The sequence below is a fragment of the Lethenteron reissneri genome, chromosome 54, assembly GCF_015708825.2.
Source record: "Lethenteron reissneri isolate LAM-NWPU_2019-01 chromosome 54, ASM1570882v1, whole genome shotgun sequence".
NCBI lineage: Eukaryota > Metazoa > Chordata > Hyperoartia > Petromyzontiformes > Petromyzontidae > Lethenteron > Lethenteron reissneri.
In genome coordinates, this window is record NC_083832.1 from 3,353,992 (window position 1) to 3,373,055 (window position 19,064).

Sequence of the window (19,064 nt, forward strand, 5' to 3'; positions counted from 1 at the left end):
CGCCCCCCCTTTGAGGTGGAGGGGGTGGGGTGAAGGGGAGGGCTAAGGGGGGTGGGGCGACGCGGGGGGAGGCCGACGAGAGGGGGGGCGGTGCTAATAGCACGGGCGACACGCCCCCTTTGAGTTATTCCTCAGCAGCGATTGGCTGGAGAGCGTCTCGTGACAGGACCCGGCGGTGGCGGGGGAGGGTGAAGCGCGCGGGGTCCTCGCTGCTGATTGGGCTGCGCAGTGGTGGCGGGGAGGGGGGTAAGCGCGCGGGGTGGGGTCCTCGCTGCTGATTGGGCTGCGCGGTGTAGGCGGGAGGGAAGCGCGCGGGGTGGGGTCCTCGCTGCTGATTGGTCTGCGCGGTGGTGGCGGGGGGGGGGGTAAGCGCGCGGGGTGGGGTCCTCGCTGCTGATTGGTCTGCACGGAGGCGGCGGGGGGTGGGGGAAGCGCGCGGGGCGGGGTCCTCGCTGCTGATTGGGCTGCACGGAGGCGGCGGGGGGTGGGGGAAGCGCGCGGGGCGGGGTCCTCGCTGCTGATTGGGCTGCACGGAGGCGGCGGGGGGTGGGGGAAGCGCGCGGGGTCCTCGCTGCTGATTGGGCTGCGCGGTGGTGGCGGGGGGGGTAAGCGCGATGGGGGTGGGGTCCTCGCTGCTGATTGGGCTGCGCGGTGGTGGCGGGGAAGCGCGCGGGGCCTTCGCCCGCGACCTTTGCGCGGCCGCGTCGAGGCGAGCCGAGGGGGTGGGGGGAGGGGGAGGGGGTGGGGGGTCACGCGCACGCGCGCGCGCGCCACACACGCACGGAAGACAGAGAGACACCGCAAACTCGCTTCAGGTAAAACATTAAAATGAATTTCTCCGCACAAGTTCTTTCGATTTATTCCCGCCCCGCCATAAAAAAAAATGTTTGTTACCGCCACCTCCTATGCACGAATTTGATGGCCTCGAATGGTTTTTTTTGTTACGTTGTTTTAAACTGCCCGACGCGCACCGTTGTAAAACCGCGAATGTTAAGTGAAATGTACAATGACTACGAACGTTGTTAGTTTGCCTGTCTCTGTCGTAAGCCTCGGCCGTTTTTTGTCGAGTCCGTTGAGCTTAAAACTCGGTGTCAACTGCTCTCGATCTCTCGTTGTTTGTCTATTGCACGCGATAGGAGCGAGCGAGTCGATTGTGATGCTCGCTGCTGCTGCGCCCGCAGCTTATATAACCCGGCTCGCTCATTCATTCATTCATTATCGACAGCAGAGGGGGCCCGAAGCATCGTGGGAGAGATCACACAGCCCCCCCCCCCTCGGCTGTCTCCCACCTGCAGTGCGAACGACTCGCCAGGCAAAGACCGTGGTCTCTCCACTGCTGGGTGAAGGAAATTGCACCGTCAGTCGTCGTCAGCTTTGGTTTATCCTCTATTAGATGAAGGACTACCCTCCCATAATTGTCAGTCACGGTCTATCAAGTTTCTGGATTAAAATATGCTCATCATCATCATCAGCCATGGGCTGTCCACTGCTGGTTGAAGGTCTCCCCATCTTCATCATCATCAGCCATGGGCTGTCCATTGCTGGATGAAGATCTGCCCATCATCATCATCAGCCATGGGCTGTCCACTGCTGGTTGAATTGTCTCCCCATCATCATCATCAGCCATGGGCTGTCTATTGCTTGATTAAGGTCTGCTCATCATCATCATCAGCCGTGGGCTGTTCACTGCTGGATGAAGATCTGCCCATCATCATCATCAGCCATGGGATGTCCACTGCTGGTTCCATGGGATATCCACTGCTGGTTGAAGGACCGCCCATCATCAGCCATGAGCTGTCCACTGCTGGTTGAAGGACTGCCCATCATCACCAGCCATGGGATGTCCACTGCTGGATGAAGGTCTGCCCATCATCATCATCAGCCATGGGCTGTCCACTGCTGGATGAAGGACTGCCCATCATCATCATCAGCCATGGGATGTCCACTGCTGGATGAAGGTCTGCCCATCATCATCATCAGCCATGGGCTGTCCACTGCTGGATGAAGGACTGCCCATCATCATCAGCCATGGGATGTCCACTGCTGGATGAATGTCTGCCCATCATTGTCGGTGACAAGTGGCTGGATGGTTCTGAGCGCTGAGACATGAGTTTCGAACCCAGGCCGGCCCATTTGTGATTAGACTGAGCTCACAAATGTACCGATGGACTTCGACCCGGTCAATAATGACTGCATGAAAAAAAAAACATTAAATCTGGTTGTCGCTTAATGAGGCCGAATTCCAGCTCTTTGAGAATTTAAAAATATCTCGGTTTGACAGGCATGCGATGAACACCTGTGTGGCAGGGCAGGTGCGAAAGTACTGTGTAGTGCCTCCTGCTGTGGAGAGATCACAGCTGATGAGTAAATGAGCTTCCCTGTGTGGAGATGATGTATGAGAAGCATGCGATGTTTGCGCTGCAGAAAACACTGACGGTGTTGAGGAATTCCCCCAGTGAATATTGCTCTCCGATTATTTAAATCATCGACGACTCTACCAATTACCAGTTCGATTTCTCGACCCCAACCCTAATTGGATAATGCAAAAAGAATTGGGGGGGGGGCGGGCGGGCGGAATCTAACCTCTGTCCCCTCGTGTGCCGCTGGATGGGAGGTGATAAGCGGAGCTTGATGATGTCATCAGGATCATGTGTGTGGCCTGTAGGGAGTTGCCCGCCTTTGGGAGGCAGAGTGTCGGAGCGGCCGATAATATTTAGAGGGTCCCACGTAATCAACCACGAGTATTAATTACCGTTTTTAGCTGATTAATCGACTCCGGTGACCAATGTTGACTCGTAACGTTTCTGTTTGTCTCAGTATGTCCACAAACACGATCGCGCTGGTGCTGGTGGTAGGCGGCACAATATCGGTGCCGGTGATCACCCTGGCGCTCGCCTGGTTCCTGTGCCCCACCGTCTACATCCATGCCTTCAACTGGTGCGTGCCGAACCCTCCTGGCGGCACAAGCGCCACGGGGACACCCCCACACATTCACGGTTACTGTCACCCTCTTTCTCTCAGGGGAGACCCCTCCAAACAAACACAAACTGCTCCAGTCTTACACCCAACTCAACGTCAGTCTCACATGTACACGCATCTGCATTGAACATCACTCAACCCCAACTTAGCCCTGGCACCTAGCCTGGCACAAGTGCTGTGGTCACATCAACGGCACTTATTGGGGAAATGCAGCTGTTTTTATTTTGTGTGGGGAGTGGTAGTATAGTGGTTAGCGTGCTGCGCTATGAACCCAGCGACCTCAGTTTGATTCCCACTCACAGTCAACATGGGTGATAAATATCTGAACCGGTCCTGTCCCTCCCTCGGGTCTACTTAGCCTCAAACGTGTACATGGTGCAGTGTGTAAACATCAGAATTGGAGAAATAGAGGCGGACGGGCGTGGTAGATGTGACCACACCACCCCTTTGTGTCCCGTGCCAGCCTTTATAGGTGCTCACTAACTGTGCTTGCCTCAACTTTTGTTAAAGGCTACATGGGGGGACCTTTGTTTTTGTGTTTGTTTGCACCAAGGTTCTGGAGGCAGAGGCTGGGCCTGCGTGTGAAGCACGTCACTGTCGCTGGCTACACCTTCTGCTACATGGAGCGCGGCGGTGCCAAGAGCAACGCGGGCCCGGCCATCCTGCTGCTGCATGGCTTCTCTGCGCACAAGGACATGTGGCTGCCGATGCTGCGGGTGCGCACGTTTGTTCTCAAGTAATGGCTAATACACCTGCTGTATTAATCATCGCTGGCTGCGGGATTTCAACCGCGAACCTCTGCAACAAGCGGTGAACGCGCTGCCGCTGGGCCGTGTCATGTTCACCACTCCGTGCCGCATGAAGAGACACGTCTCGTCGCGACAATCTGGAATCCTGTATCAACTCTAGTGGGGAACCGGTAGTGTAGCAGTTAGTGCGCTGCGCTACGAATCCAATTCCTGCTCACGGTCAACACCAGTGACGATTATCTAAACCGGTCCTGGGACTCCCCTAAGTCTACTCAGCCTCAAATGAGTACCTGGTGCAGTGTGTGAACATAGCCACTAGGGAGACAAAGGTGGCCAGGCGTTGTCCTGGCCACTCACCACCTCGTGTATCGTGCCGGTCTTTATAGGCCCACACCTCCGATTAGCACGGTTGGCTATGTACAGTGCGAAATAAGTTTAAGATACACACACCCATCAACGAGACCACATCTCCCCAATACCCGGATCCCTCCGCTGGTTCCAACTCCAATCATAACCACAAGATCGCAATCTCCGTCATCAAGGTCCTCCATGGAGTTGCCCTGGGCCTACGTCCCCCCTTTCAATTTTTACTTGAAGGGGGGATTCTGAGGCGTTGACATCGCGTCGGGGTGGTGACACAGCCCAGGGGTCGAGCATTCACCGCTTGATGCAGAGGTTCACGGTTTGAATGCAGCGGCTGCCCTGGTTATTGCTGTGGGTGTCATAACCCTAATAATATCACGACGCACCGGCTACTTCTCAGTCGACGTTAAAGGTTACCTGGCATCATTCGCGAGAGCAGGCCAATGTGTTCCGGCATCAGGGTTCAAATTTGCCAAATTCAAAATGATACTACAAATTCGTCAATTGGGATTCTACATCACAATGGTAGACCATTACTGGCAGACTTATGCCCCAGGTCACTCTTGCAAATGAGACCATCCTGGTGCGAGAGTTCTCACCTGGTTAAACAATATAACCTTGAACGCTCTGTCTTTGTTGCTGCCGCTGTAGCCTGGACCTTCTTACCACTAACCATTCGTGCTGCCAGCTGCCTGCCCTGGTTCAAGTCCGAATTCAAGACATCCTTCCTTCTCTTCTCCCTGTGTTTCCCCTCTTGTCAGTTCCTGGACCTAGAGTGCCGCGTGGTGAGCGTGGACATGCCGGGGCATGAGGGGACCAGCCGTATCGCCGGGGAAGACTACAGTATCCAGGGGCAGGTGGCACGCATCCACCAGGTAACCTTGGATACAGTTGCAAGGGACGGAGGGCAAAGGAGATACCACATCGGGCCAAGAAGCACGTCCATTTGTTGTGTGGTGTGTGTAAAATGCTTGTGTGTGTACTGTGTGTAAGGTGTGTGTGCATGCTTGTGGGGAGCAGTAGTGTAGTGGTTACCGTGCTAAGAACCTGATTCCCGCTCACGGCCAACACGTGTTATGATTATCTGAACCAGTCCTGGGCCTCCCTTAGGTTGACTTAGCCTCAAATAAAAATGTGTAAACACATGCCACTAGGGAAAGGTGGCCGGGACGTGATGCTGGCCACCCATCCCCTCCTGTGCCATACTGACCTTCATAGGTGCTCACTAACTGTACTTGCTCCAACTGTCTGTTAAGGCTCTATGGGGGATCTTTATCTTTGTTTGTCTTTGTGCTTGTTTGGCTCTACCATAGTTTGTGGGTGCCGTGGGACTCGACTCAAGCCCGTATCACCTGGTGGGCACCTCCATGGGGGGCTGCATCGCAGGGGTCTATGCTGCCCATCACCCGAAGGAGCTGTGCGCCATCACCCTCATCTGCCCCGCAGGTGATTGTGTCACACACCAACACACCAACACACAACGCAGAGATCCCCTTGCAACTTTTAACTGCTTGCTGGAGCAAGTGTTGTTAGTGAGCACCCATAAGGCCGACACGGCAAATGAGTGGGTGGCTGGGCATCAAGCCCGGGTTGGCAGTTGTGTAGCGTAGTGCGCTGACCATCGCACTTACGCTGCTCCGAATCATAACAACACAACTCATATAAATTAGAATATTTTCGTTAGTTTGTTTGTAAAACCCGAAATGTATCCTCTTTACGCTTAGTCCCGTGGTACCCTTACATCGCCGCTCCCCCCCCCACCCACCTGCTCATTCTACTTCGTCAGTCCTCCCCCCCCCACACCCCCCTGCCACCCTCCTCTTGTGGTCGCGGTGCAGGCCTACAGTACCCGTGCGATACGCCCTTCATCCGCGAGCTGCGCGCCCTGGAGGGCACGGACATGCGCAACGCCCGCATCAGCCTCATCCCGGAGACGCCAAGCGAGATGCGCGGCATGCTCGACCTGTGCGCCTACACGCCCATCCACCTGCACAAGCAGGTTGGTGCGACTGCTCACGCGCACTCACAGCCCCGTTGTCGAGCCACTGCTGGGTGAACGCCTCCCCGTACCGTCGCCGTTCCAGCTCCTGCACGTGAGCCAAATTCGTCACTCCCTCTCCGTGGCTGGACGAGCTCTCGCGGGTGTCCTGTCGTTGGGATGCCGCTCCGTCGTTTGTCGAGACTGCCGGCTATCTACACTCCTTACCGTGTGTGACGCGTCCTCCCTGAGCCCACTTTTCCGAATGCGCAGAATGATGATGTCTCAAGCTTGCGCGTGTTTCCTAATCCACGTGTTCCTCCTTCCGTCCCTCAGTGTAATGTCAAGTGTTCACCTCTCCATGCTTCATTATGCACTTTTTAGCTTTTGTTAGATTTTCTGTGTCAATGTCAATGTTCTGATCTATATTTCAGAGCAGGTAACATATACACAAGTATTATGTTATTACCATAATGTGTTGTTATTTATAATCTTGTGTACGTGTGACGTATTAAATTTTTGACATTTGCTTCTGTAGATCCTGAAAGCCCTGGTGAATTTGCGGTGCCAGAACAACGACTTTTACAGAGAGCGTGAGAGACGCAGCACTGCACTGCTCATGTTACAAGCACCGCACATCATTCTTATTTAGCCATTCTCACCAGTATGAACCCTGCAAAACGATGACGGCCACAACACTACCACAAGCTCCCCCATACGTGACCACGCCACCTGCCAACACAGCTCACCACACCGCTGGTGACTGCCTCACCAGGCTCATCGTGGGTAGGCGAGAAATTGGGTGAATGGGCGAGGGTTTGGGTGGGTGGATGTAGGTGGAGGTTTGGGCGGCTGGGCAGTTTGGTGAGTGGGTGGGTGGTTGTATCTGCAGTTCACCAACTCTTAGACAAAGCAATGAAATGGCTAAATCACTTGGAAGAGGTGAACCTCTAATCGTTGCTCTCTTAGGCCGTACAAAAAAAAAGGAAGTTTGAGTGGTCCGGTTGAACTGACGTGGTTTGGCACTGGCTGTGCGTGTTTCTCTGTGTAGTGTTTGTGGCGATCACCAGTGAGTCATCTCGTCATGCCCTGCAGGAGGCCCTGCCACTCATCACAACCCCCACGCAGGTCATATGGGGCCAGGAGGACAAGGTACGCATGTGCGCGTATGAGCCGAAAGATATTGCTCACTTAGACGTGTGTGTACGCATGCGTGTCTCTCTGTGCGCTGATTGTCAGCCATGCAGTGATTCACCATCCACACGTGCCAGCCGTTAGATGGTGCACAGGATGCTGGGTCATGATTAGATTCAAGTGTTCAGGTTCGTTTTGTATAACCCAGTGAGAATTCAAGAGACAAGGATAGAGTCTCTTCAGAGTGATATGGGTCATCAAACTGAGAAAAGCAAAAACATAAAAACCTGGCACAAAAATGAGGCATAAACATAAAGCGCACCTGCAGGTGGTGGACGTGTCTGGCGCCACCGTGATGGAGGCCGTGCTGCCGTCGTGCCGCGTGGACCTACTCGAACTCTGCGGCCACTCGGTGGTGATGGAGCGGCCCCGCAAGGCTTCGAGCCTCCTCGCCGCGTTCCGCCACAGCCTTGACTTCGACGGCCCGAACGGCGGCGGTGGCGGCGGCGGCGGCGGTGCATACTTGGAGCCCCGTGCCGGCAAGCGCGACTGAGCGCCCACTCGCACCGCCACCTTTCACACCTGACCAACCCATGGCATTTACGAGGCCACGAAGTTTACGAGGCGGCGTGTATCGATCCATCAGTCAGTAGTCGATTCTTACAGAGGGTGGCCCGGTGGCTCAGAGACACTCAGCCGCCACCGGTGAAATCCTGAGTTCGAATTGAGGATTTTGCTGCCCAACCACTGTGAATAAACCAGGTTCTCAAGCGTAAAGAGCTAATGGTCTCAGCACAACACTTACTCAGATACCAGGAATTGCACGCACACACGCATGCAAAAAAAATAATGGGAAAAAAGTTGGTTCCCCACTTGATTTGAATAAATGTCACCTTGTGAGAATTACAAGTATCAGTTTAACTGTCATGTGGGAAGCATTACTTTCTGTGGCAGTGGCAGGGTAAGTGCTGCAGAGGTAACTCTTTGTCATCCTCTTCTGCGGCCCGTTCTCTGGATTCTTTGTCACACTCCCTGACATTGATACCTTTTGGGATTAATCGGGGATAGGAGATTTTTTAAATTCAATCTTACAAAGTTGACGCGTGCATTAAAGCGTTTATCTGACTCAATTGTTTAATGTATACGCGTCGCGTGTAATTGGTTCACGTGACCTCTGTAACCACTAGAGGTGCTGCTCGCAGCACAGAAACAACCGGGAGTCCTTGAATCGAATCGCGGTATTCAATCGTCGCGATTGTGTGGAATCTGGATTGGCTGGAACCGTTAAACGTCCGTTGTTTACCATAAATCTGTGGCTCAAACTTACCCACGTGGGCCTGGTCAGCTGACCCATTACACGTCAGCTACAGCGACATCGAGGGATGATTTTTTTTTATATTGGAGGGTCACTTTCAAGGCAGTTGGGAACATAGCCAGTTTAGAGGCAGTTGGCGGTGCCAGGATTGCACTTTGAGAAGTGGGATTGTGTCCTGGGTCGCATAATTTTCTTAAACACTGGAAGCAATAAGCACTAATGTAGGTTATTGCACTTACTCATTGCAATATATTGGTTGAGTGGACGAAATGTAATGTACTGCGATAAAGCATACGCAGCTTAGGAGAAACCTAGCGAAACAACGCATAGGGTAATATATTAATTTTCAAGATTGCGATATTATTTAAATTTGTGAATCGCGTGTGTGAGGATAGATGTTGTTTAATTCTGTTGTATGTGTTCCTCATTCTGTCTCCGTATAATTCCAAGCATGCACCTCTCCATGCTTCTTTTTGCACCTTTCAACTGGATTTCAGGAACAAACGCAAGTTAGAGACATCGTAATGACCGTTAAGAAACAAAATAGTCGGTGGGCTGGGGTCAGAACACGTTTCTAGAAAGGACGATGGCCAAGCCTGATGACAGTGGCAGCTTAGGGACGGAGCACGTATGAGAATACGTCTACCGCAGAGAAGGAGTGGTGAAAGCTCGTGCGTGGGTCGACTCCGTGGATTGTTGCATCGCATGTCTTTGAGAGATGTACGATGATGTGTGTAATCGGTTACCATGAAACCTGCAGCCACTAGAGGCGCTACAATTCGCCGAAATATTAAAGAGATTTCTCGAAACGAATTTCGTCCAGGGACGTGTGGTCAGGGGAGGCAGAGCCTCACCTATCATACTCCAATGAAAATAGCTGTTATGAAAAGTAAAAAAAAAGAATAAAATAAATATGAAGATTTTCCCACTGATCTGTGTTATAAATATAATTTCTCTATGATTCCAACCATTTTTATAGTCAAAATCGCCAAATTTGCAGAGCTCCGCTGCAAATACAGGAAGAGACGAGAGATGAGGCAGCGACGAGCTCAGCCTCCCCTCTGATTGTGCAACTGGATGGAGCGTGGGAAATAAGCGTGTGCCTGTTACTATCTCAGTATGTCACCAATGTAATGTTTGTAGACCCCTTCATTTAATGTCCTCGCCATCCATACTCCCGGTAACTTATTTCACGTATGTGTATAAAGATATTTAAGCTCGCTGGTCTCGTCATGAAACTGCAATGAAAAAGCACCAGGGGAGGCAGCTATCACATCTGCCTCCCCTGTTAGGCCACGCCCCCTTCAGTGTGTGAATCTGGATCTGACACGAGCCATTCCCTCACCAGACATTAACCTCACTGCACGTCACTGATTTCGTGCAGTGATTGGAGCGCATTGGCTGAGAAAATACTTGCTGACGCCAACACGGTGGCATGTGGCGTACAGTGTTGAGTCAGCATTTCTATTTTCGTTCCAAGTCTGGTCAACGGCAATCTACAGATGATTTCAGAGTCATTCAGTCGGGGCTACGAAAGCAGTCTAAACAGTTGCTCCCAAAGTATGAGGGGCGCTCAATTATTTCCTCCCAGTATCAGCTCAGCCAATCGGTGAACACGGTCAATGTTTTTAAATTCTACACGTTTCTAGCCAATTTCCATTTTCACCTCCTTCAGTGCACTGAATAATAATGAACATGTATAAAGCGCCCGTAAGCAATCGTTCTCTGGGCGCTGCAGTCTCTAACTGTATTGGTGTCTTTGTAACACGGAAGTACACTGAGCTAGATAAAAAAAAAATCTTAATAACGTTACAAAATTAGCTTTTGTGTTTTCACTCAAACTCGTTAATTTTGTATCGTCTCAGTCGTAGGCTAAACAAAAAAAGACCCCCTTGAATATCTCTGTCACTAATTTTGTTGAAAGAGATTAACACTGGCGGTGTTACTCGGCAACCACCCACGGGGACCCACGCTTTGCTCTGTGTAATTTATACTGCAAATACTGTTGACGTGTATCAAGGTTACTGCAATAATAAAGTCACATAATCTCAAGCTTTGTCTCTTTGAGTTGATGCAATAGTTTTACCACTTCACATTGGATATTCAAATTGTTTTTACCGTGCAACATTCTCAATTGATTTACGAGTGAGATTGCCTCGCCGCGCGTAAGCAAAGTGCCAATGTGTGTCGTGCACCCTCCTCCACCCGACACAGCCAAACAAACGCGCCCATTTACGCGTGAACACAGCAGTGTCCCCGCGACTAAACATGCACTGGAATTGATTACCACTTACTGACTTTTTTCAACCGGTTAGCCGGTTATTAGTTTGCCGGTTATCGTTCAAACCTTAAATGAACAGTTTGAAAAAAAATGAACACATTCGTCAATAACACTGACCTTAAACGAAAACAATACATATAACAGGCGACGTTTCGGGCAATGGCCCTTCATCGCGCCGAGTTAATAAGACATACCTGTCAAACCCTTATCAGTGCCTACCTTATTACAGACCAATTCAGACCTTATTGGTCACCCCGTGCTCTAAATCTCAACGTTCATCCGACAAAGTCCCATTACAAGGGAGAAACAATGTTTTTTGCCCGTATTGAAGCGTCTGTACGCCGTATGGACTTGAAAACTAATTTCCCTGTGCAGAAATAAGGGTAAACCGTATGGGCTGACAGCTATGATAAGGTATTCTTTTGCGGCTCTCCGATTTTGCATTAACAGGTTAAATTTCTCACACCAACACAGCCACCTCCGCGCGCTGACCTCGACGTGGCGGCAGGTCTGGAATCTCCCATTAACATGCTAATCTCTCACATTAACATGCTAATCTCTCACATTAACATGCTAATCTCTCACATTAACATGCTAATCTCTCACATTAACATGCTAATCTCTCACATTAACATGCTAATCTCTCACATTAACATGCTAATCTCTCACATTAACATGCTAATCTCTCACATTAACATGCTAATTTCTGACATTAACATTACTAGCCCCGCCCACTTCGTTTATGACCCTTGGGCTACACCCATTTTAAACCTTTAAAAACAGTCTGCCTCAGCAGCTATCCTACTCTTTTTTCCTCCTGATGACGGTCGCTTGTATTGTGATCGAAACGTCGTAGTGTATTTCTTTCTTAATTTTAACCTATGAATTCCTGCAGTCACGAAAGCTTTAGGTCAAGATTTAGCAATGTTAAGGGTTGGAGATCCCACTTAACAACATTCATATCAAGTTCAAGTTCATTTATTAGGTATAGCCCTGTGAGCCATTCGGCTCGTGAATCAGGTGCAACCGCAACAAACAAAAAACAAAAACATGAACAAAAAACATCTTAAAGTGAATATGTGACTAAGTGCAAACAGAAAATCCAAGAAAAGACAGCAAAATATTGCAGAAAAAAACACCGTACACTAACGCTGTGTGCAAAAATCCCAGTGGGATTCAAGTCAAACAACAACAACAACCATAAGACAACTTAGATTAAGGCCATCAGTCTAACTCTGTACTACAACAAACAAAAATGGCTAAACCAATACACTTTTCGAAATCACCAAAATAAAGCCATGAAAGCAATGAAAAATCAATCATAGGAACTGTGACGGAATTTTCACAATAAATGGCATAAACATGTACTACCAAAACCTTGCAGACATAGCTGGCTGCATGAGCCACTCCACAACAGCAGGAGCATCAATAGGAGTACTGTATTATGATTTTTCAATGCACCTTTAAGATCAGCACACTAAATCAAAACACAGGTCATACTTTGTATTGATCATCCGGAGCGAAACATTTGATTTTAGGCCACTGAATAGCAGTGGCAGCTAGGGGTGTACAACTCCTCTCGAGCAGTTTTGAGTGAAGATCTCATAGGTAGTGACTTAAGTTGCAATTTATCGTGACTATCTTTAACATAATTTATTCAAAAGTGTAGTTTGGACCCCGCCTTTATATTGCACGAGCCCATCCAACATTCTGATTAACATAAATACGTTTTTAAGGCGCTCCAACCCGGCAAAGCCGCATATAAAAATTAACATAATTTATTCAGATATGTAAACGTATCAAGCCACGAGTTCAACATATGTAATTAACATAATATATTCAATGTTTTCCCTTGGCCTCGCCTGCATAAATTAGCATATATTAGCATATATTAGCATAGCTAATGAACAATAACAACTCGTGGCGTGACCATGGCAACGCGGCCTGCGCGGCGCTCTAGGGAAAGCGGCCTCCTTTGAGGTTCTTTTTTAAAGGGAACGAGGGAGGGAGCGAGTGGGATTACATTTATTAGAGCCATCGTAACAAAGACAACAACAACTTAACAAAGTTAAACACAAACTACGATTCGTCATAAAGACGAAGGGGGGAGAGGCGCTGCTGATCTGCAATGGCGAGCGACACGACCGGCTCGTGGGTGAGAGACGCACGCCGCGTATTGCACTGTAACTAACAATGACAATACTAACAGTAGTAGCAGTGATGTTAGTGTGTGCGTGTACATGTTTATTAATTCTCCTTTGCCGGGTTAGGGCCTTGGCACGCCGTGCTGGTGGTGGTAGGGGGGGTATTCGACCATACTTCCCCACGCTGGTCACTGTGAAGGCGTGGAGGCATCAAGGCAGAGAGGACAGCGATGGAAAAATTTCGATTTAAAGCTTCTTTCGTGACTGCAGCAGGGATTCATCTTCTTGGTTCTTTCGGTAAAGTCACGTAGAAGGGAAGTAATAAAATAATAAAAATAAGACATAATAAAATAATATGCAGGGATTCATCTTCTTGGTTCTTTCGGTAAAGTCACGTAGAAGGGAAGTAATAAAATAATAAAAATAAGACATAATAAAATAATATGCAGGGATTCATCTTCTTGGTTCTTTCGGTAAAGTCACGTAGAAGGGAAGTAATAAAATAATAAAAATAAAACATAATAAAATAATACGCAGGGATTCATCTTCTTGGTTCTTTCGGTAAAGTCACGTAGAAGGGAAGTAATAAAATAATAAAAATAAAACATAATAAAATAATATGCAGGGATTCATCTTCTTGGTTCTTTCGGTAAAGTCACGTAGAAGGGAAGTAATAAAATAATAAAAATAAAACATAATAAAATAATATGCAGGGATTCATATTCTTGGTTCTTTCGGTAAAGTCACGTAGAAGGGAAGTAATAAAATAATAAAAATAAAACATAATAAAATAATATGCAGGGATTCATCTTCTTGGTTCTTTCGGTAAAGTCACGTAGAAGGGAAGTAATAAAATAATAAAAATAAAACATAATAAAATAATATGCAGGGATTCATCTTCTTGGTTCTTTCGGTAAAGTCACGTAGAAGGGAAGTAATAAAATAATAAAAATAAAACATAATAAAATAATATGCAGGGATTCATCTTTTTGGTTCTTTCGGTAAAGTCACGTAGAAGGGAAGTAATAAAATAATACGAATAAAACATAATAAAATAATATGCAGGGATTCATCTTCTTGGTTCTTTCGGTAAAGTCACGTAGAAGGGAAATAATACAATAATAAAAATAAAACATAATAAAACAGTCAACACCCTAATTTTATTATGTTTTATTTTTATTATTTTATTACTTCCCTTCTACGTGACTTTACCGAAAGAACCAAGAAGAAAAAAGCGATGGAAAACTTAATTTGGAGCTTTCGTGACTGCAGGAATTACTCTTTGGTTTTTTCGGTAAAGTCACGTGTAAAGAGACGTTTCGATTGCAACACAAGCAATCGTCATCGGATATAAATGAAATAGAAACACAAATCTAGTATACTGTACTTATAAATGGAATGTAATACCACAGAGAGTCGGATAACATAGCAGTCAACACCCTACCCGGTTGATTACGTTCTTCCTGAGAATGCAAAATTTGAGAGAGAGAGAGATAAAACACAGAACCAGAGACATATAGACAGACATATAAGCAGACAGATATCAATGGACAGCAATGGACTTGTTCTACTGCCTACACCTTAGCCATGGAGCAGCCTACGACACTTGCTTATGCACCGTGGCCCATTCGAGCAATATACAGGCTCACTTCTGCTTAGCTTGACACAACGCGGGGTGCATTCCAGACCATGAAGTCATTAACCGCGGTCGTGGTTAATTATAATAATGACTTGGCAATGATAACGTCAATTATTTACCCGGCGAAGCCTCACTGGATCTCAACTATTCCGCCACGGTGCTGCAACAATCGTGTTGGGCCTGTCCACTGCTGGATGAGGGCCTCCCCACGCAAGTTGCGGGTCGTGGGGCGGGTTAGTTGACCATACTTCACCACGCTGGCCATTGCTGGTAGATGACAGGACGGCGAGTGGATGGAATCCATCTGTGCGGAACTGTGGGCACGCTCTCAATACACGAGGGGTCTCTATTGGTGGGGTGGAGTGGTGGCGCAGTGGTTAGCGCGCTGCGTAATGAATTAACGATGGCGAGTGATGTATTAATAGGTCCTGGGCCTGCCACTTTTCCAACCCGCGCATGACCACCGTGGTGAAGTATGTTCAAACAACCCCCAAGACCCACATGGACACGACTCGTCGACCCTCATCCAGCAGTGGCTTGCATCCGTGCACACGAATATGCTGGGCTCTTTACAGCCAATATTGAGATTCATAATTGATATTCGGGTTGGGCCACGTCATCTTAATACCGTATTCCAAATGTACCACTTTAGCCATGTGCGTTAAGGTCACGCTGCAGGATGACCTCTTCCCCGAGCTACGTTATTGTCTGAGGCTGTATATATGGTTTACAGTATTTACACACGCCAGTGACAGGATTATTATTTTTACGGCACTTGTTTTATCCTGTTTGCTGTAAGTTCTGCCGTGAGTTTTACGTGTAGATAATTGTCTTCGCTCCTTGTTACTATCTCAGTATGTCACCAATGTAATGTTTGTAGACCCCTTCATTTCATGTCCTCGCCTTCCATACTCCATGTAACTTATTTCACGTATGTGTATAAAGATATTTAGGCTCGCTGGTCTCATCATGAAACTGCAATGAAAAAGCACCAGGAGAGGCAGCTATCACATCTGCCTCACCTTGCGGCCATTGCCGACGGTCTCGGACTGCGGTCGCCGTCGTAAAAGAGCTGTTCGTCTCGATGGCCCTTACAAGCTAAAATAACAAAAGTGTCCCAGTGGAGAGCAAATGACCTGGCCGCACTGTTTTGTCAAGCACACCCCCCCCCCCCCTCCGTGCCCGCGTCTTTCGTCCAGTTCCCAACCGGATTCCATGGACACTTCAGGAGCCGCTCCCGCAACGACATGGATCAGACGTTCCGGCTTGCTGCCCGGCCCACGCCGCCTTTGGCGTTCGCGCGCCGCCTGCAACATCCACGGGTGAGCCCCGCGCCGCGGGCGACCTGGCCGCGCCTGTTGCCGCCAGCTTCTTTGAAACCGAGAGCCACCGAAATGAAACTGAAGGTCAACTCGATCAGGGGTCAGCAACCTTCGGCTCCGAAGCCGCATGCGAATCTATTTTGGCTTTCCTCCTTGCATGTAGTCGATAAATAAAACGTTAATCTTAAAACATAATTTTACATAAAGATAATGTATTAAATATGGTAGAGAATGGGTCGCTATTAAACGTCTGTAAACTGCATTGTTGAAGAATAAAGGGGGGGGGGGACTGATAGACGCAGTTTATTCCATCACATATTTTATTATAATTATTAAAGGCATAATGTGTTTGTCACCTGCTGTATACCTGCTGCTGTGTTTATTAAGCACAAGTAGCTCTCTCTGCGTGTGATGCGGCTCTCGAACTATTTTGGTAAAAGACAAAAAAAATGGTTTTTCATTGCCAATCCCTGCACTCGATTTCGCTTGCTGGACAGTCAGTCACCTCCTTGTCACTCTGCTAGCGCTACCACCATTGTTAATGTTCCTGTGAACTACACTCGTTCATGTCTCCACCATATGTCGATGACTCGGTTTACCAGACTGTCTTGTCTTATGCAGTGTTCAACCAACACAGAATCCTAAACGCAGCACCCGAAAAACCACCATGGAATCGCTCCTACATCTGCATCATCCTCATCTCAGAAAGTTGCTAGATTTGCCACTCGTTACTTTGACAACATTTTGTTGCTCGGGGAACCTAAAAGGTCACTTGGTCGAACGACAAAAACTCCAAACTGGCAACACGACTGTGGCTTGGAAAGCGTTGTGCCTGGGACTGTGTTTTTGATGAGATTGCGTTGTGAATTCTATTATATTTTGTATTTATGAAGCACCTTTTACCAACGCGTTAATGCTTGCCGACTACATAATTAGATTGCGTTGTGGCTGGGAATTGCGTTTCTCCTCCCTTACAGAATGGGGCACACACACACCCCTTCTCCTGCCACGACAACCGCCACGCCGGCCTCGGCAGCGTGGGATACTTTCAGACGGTAAGCGGGCACAGCTGGCATGAGTGCGCATGGCATGGTGCGGCACGGTGTAGTGGGGTGGCAGAGATGCACGGCCAATGTAACCATCTTGCGCCTGTCCTTCGAACACAACACTGCTGATACAACTGGCATTCATGACTAAGCGATGGCGACATCACCATGGAATCATGTGCCAGGCTAGGTGCTCGTTGATGGTACGTTGATGACAATCCCAGGTGTCATCGGTTAATGGACCGAGTTGACTGGCAGACGCACGACCTGTGCTCGCACATTCCAATCTGGAGCCTCTTCCATGTGTGATGGCCAATTTTAACACGATGCACATACTGTATGCCTGCCCCCTCACCCCACCACTCTCCACGTGAGCTCAGGGTCTGGGCCGCAAGCGCGTGAGGACTCCGCTGGCTCTGAGCGCCGGCGTGTACAACGGCGAGTTGGTGGCATGGACGGGCAGCGCGGGGCGCGAGGAGCGACCCCTTGCCTCGACCTACCGCCTGGATTTCCCGGGGGCACGGCCCCCACGCCCGGCCTCACTGCCCCCTGCCTTCACCTCGTCGTCATCGCCGTTTCTGCTGCTGCCCCAGCTTATCGCGCCCAGGGCGGCCCTCACCAGTGCGCGGGGCAGCTCATGGCCTGACGATGGCGGCGGCGGTGCCAGCTCCGGCTCCACCACTTACAGGCGAGTGGAGAGAAATCCTCGGAAGCTCCGCGTCCACCCACACTGGGGGTTCTGGTTTCAGTGCATCAAGAAACTCAATATTGACCTCAGGGATATACACACACAAGCAAAGAGCCATCTGGTGACCTGAGTTTGTTTCCCAGCAACAGCTAACATCAGTGGCGAGTAATATCTAAACCCATCTGGGCCTCTGCTAGGTTAAATGAGTGCCTCGTGTGGTGTGTAAACATTAGCACTGGGAGACAAAGATGGTTGCGAATGGTGCTGGTCAAACCATCCCCTTGTAACAAGTCTGAAGACTACACAGGGTCCGCAGTGCTCCGTGTATCAGCCTGAATAGGCACTCGCTAACTGCACAACAGTGTAATGCTGAACAGGAGGTGTTTTTTCTTATTGGTTCTTTCGGTAAAGTCACGTAGAATTGAAATAATAAAATAATAAAAATAAAATAAAACATAATAAAATAATTCTCACGACGTTTCGGCCACAACGCAAGTATCCGTCCTCAGGTGGAGAACAGGTCTGTCGAGGAGACAGAGTCTGAAAGAACCAAGAAGATGAATTCCTGCAGTCACGAAAGCTTTAAATCGAAATTTAAGGAGGTGTTTTGTTTGCGCAGGGCTGCCCACGGCCGGCCAATCGACCGCACGCAGCTCGCGCTACACAACGCTATGCCTCCCGGAGAACCGTGGGGCCCGCTACACCACCACGGCCGGCCTGGCACACGTGGCGCATCCGCCGCACCATCCCCACGCCCGCTTGGCGTGGCCGACTGCCTGGTGTGGTCGGATGAGACACGGCACCACCAGGTCCAGCACAGGCTGCCAGCAACAACGACAACAGTGGCGGTGGCGGCTACGCCCCGGCCCTCTCAGGGATCAGAGGCTGCGGGGCCTGTAACGAAGTATCGGCCCACCGATTAAAATTGATTCCCAACCTCGCGAGAGGAAGTGTGGCACGCCCAGGGTGGCAACAGAGAAGGCAGTATTAATTGTCGGGGAGTCACTGGAGTTTGCGATGAGTCGGAAGTGAATTTAATCAAACGTGTAGCACCTCAAATTTGCACAAATGTAAAATCTACAGCACTCGCACTGTGATCGCCTTTATTATATTTTTATTAATGTAAAATAAAGATTAGAATTAGTGTACGAGTGCAGCTATTTCGTGCCAAAGTTTTCCCAAGAAATTACAGGCTGCTGGATGATAAAAAAACTTGATTTGTTACAGCTTACAGCAGATTGCATATTTTATTGATTAGTTCACAAAACGTTACAAAAGCTTTAAGACATTTACTATGATTGTATTCATTTTTTGGTTTCAACAATCAATAAAAATTGAAATGATAATCAAGTGGAACTGCAAGCTGAGTGCATTAAGATGAGCAGCAGAGGGTGTGTGCAACTCCCACCCACCTCTCACCACACCT

At 48.9% G+C, this 19,064-nt stretch overlaps 2 protein-coding genes across 3 annotated transcripts; both read left to right on the forward strand.

Moving 5' to 3' along the window:
* Positions 1-677: 677 nt before the first annotated feature.
* On the forward strand, positions 678-10,570 carry ABHD6 (abhydrolase domain containing 6, acylglycerol lipase). 2 transcript variants are annotated; one of them, XM_061573952.1, is made up of 10 exons: positions 678-705; positions 797-815; positions 2,818-2,937; positions 3,533-3,695; positions 4,853-4,966; positions 5,405-5,537; positions 5,930-6,090; positions 6,608-6,662; positions 7,121-7,221; positions 7,532-10,570. In XM_061573952.1, exons 3-10 carry the CDS (start codon positions 2,819-2,821, stop codon positions 7,754-7,756), a joined length of 1,071 nt encoding a protein of 356 aa, XP_061429936.1. In that variant the 5' UTR covers positions 678-705; positions 797-815; position 2,818; the 3' UTR covers positions 7,757-10,570. The 2 variants fall into 2 exon arrangements, with proteins under 2 accessions (XP_061429936.1, XP_061429937.1); XM_061573953.1 differs by lacking the exons at positions 678-705; positions 797-815 and adding an exon at positions 1,187-1,340.
* A 2,152-nt stretch (positions 10,571-12,722) lies between these two features.
* C54H3orf84 (chromosome 54 C3orf84 homolog) lies at positions 12,723-18,988 on the forward strand. The gene is made up of 5 exons (XM_061573910.1): positions 12,723-12,954; positions 15,782-15,904; positions 16,882-16,959; positions 17,331-17,638; positions 18,258-18,988. The coding sequence occupies exons 1-5, from the start codon at positions 12,928-12,930 to the stop codon at positions 18,559-18,561; spliced, it is 840 nt and encodes a 279-aa protein (XP_061429894.1). The 5' UTR covers positions 12,723-12,927; the 3' UTR covers positions 18,562-18,988.
* The last annotated feature ends 76 nt before the right edge of the window (positions 18,989-19,064 follow it).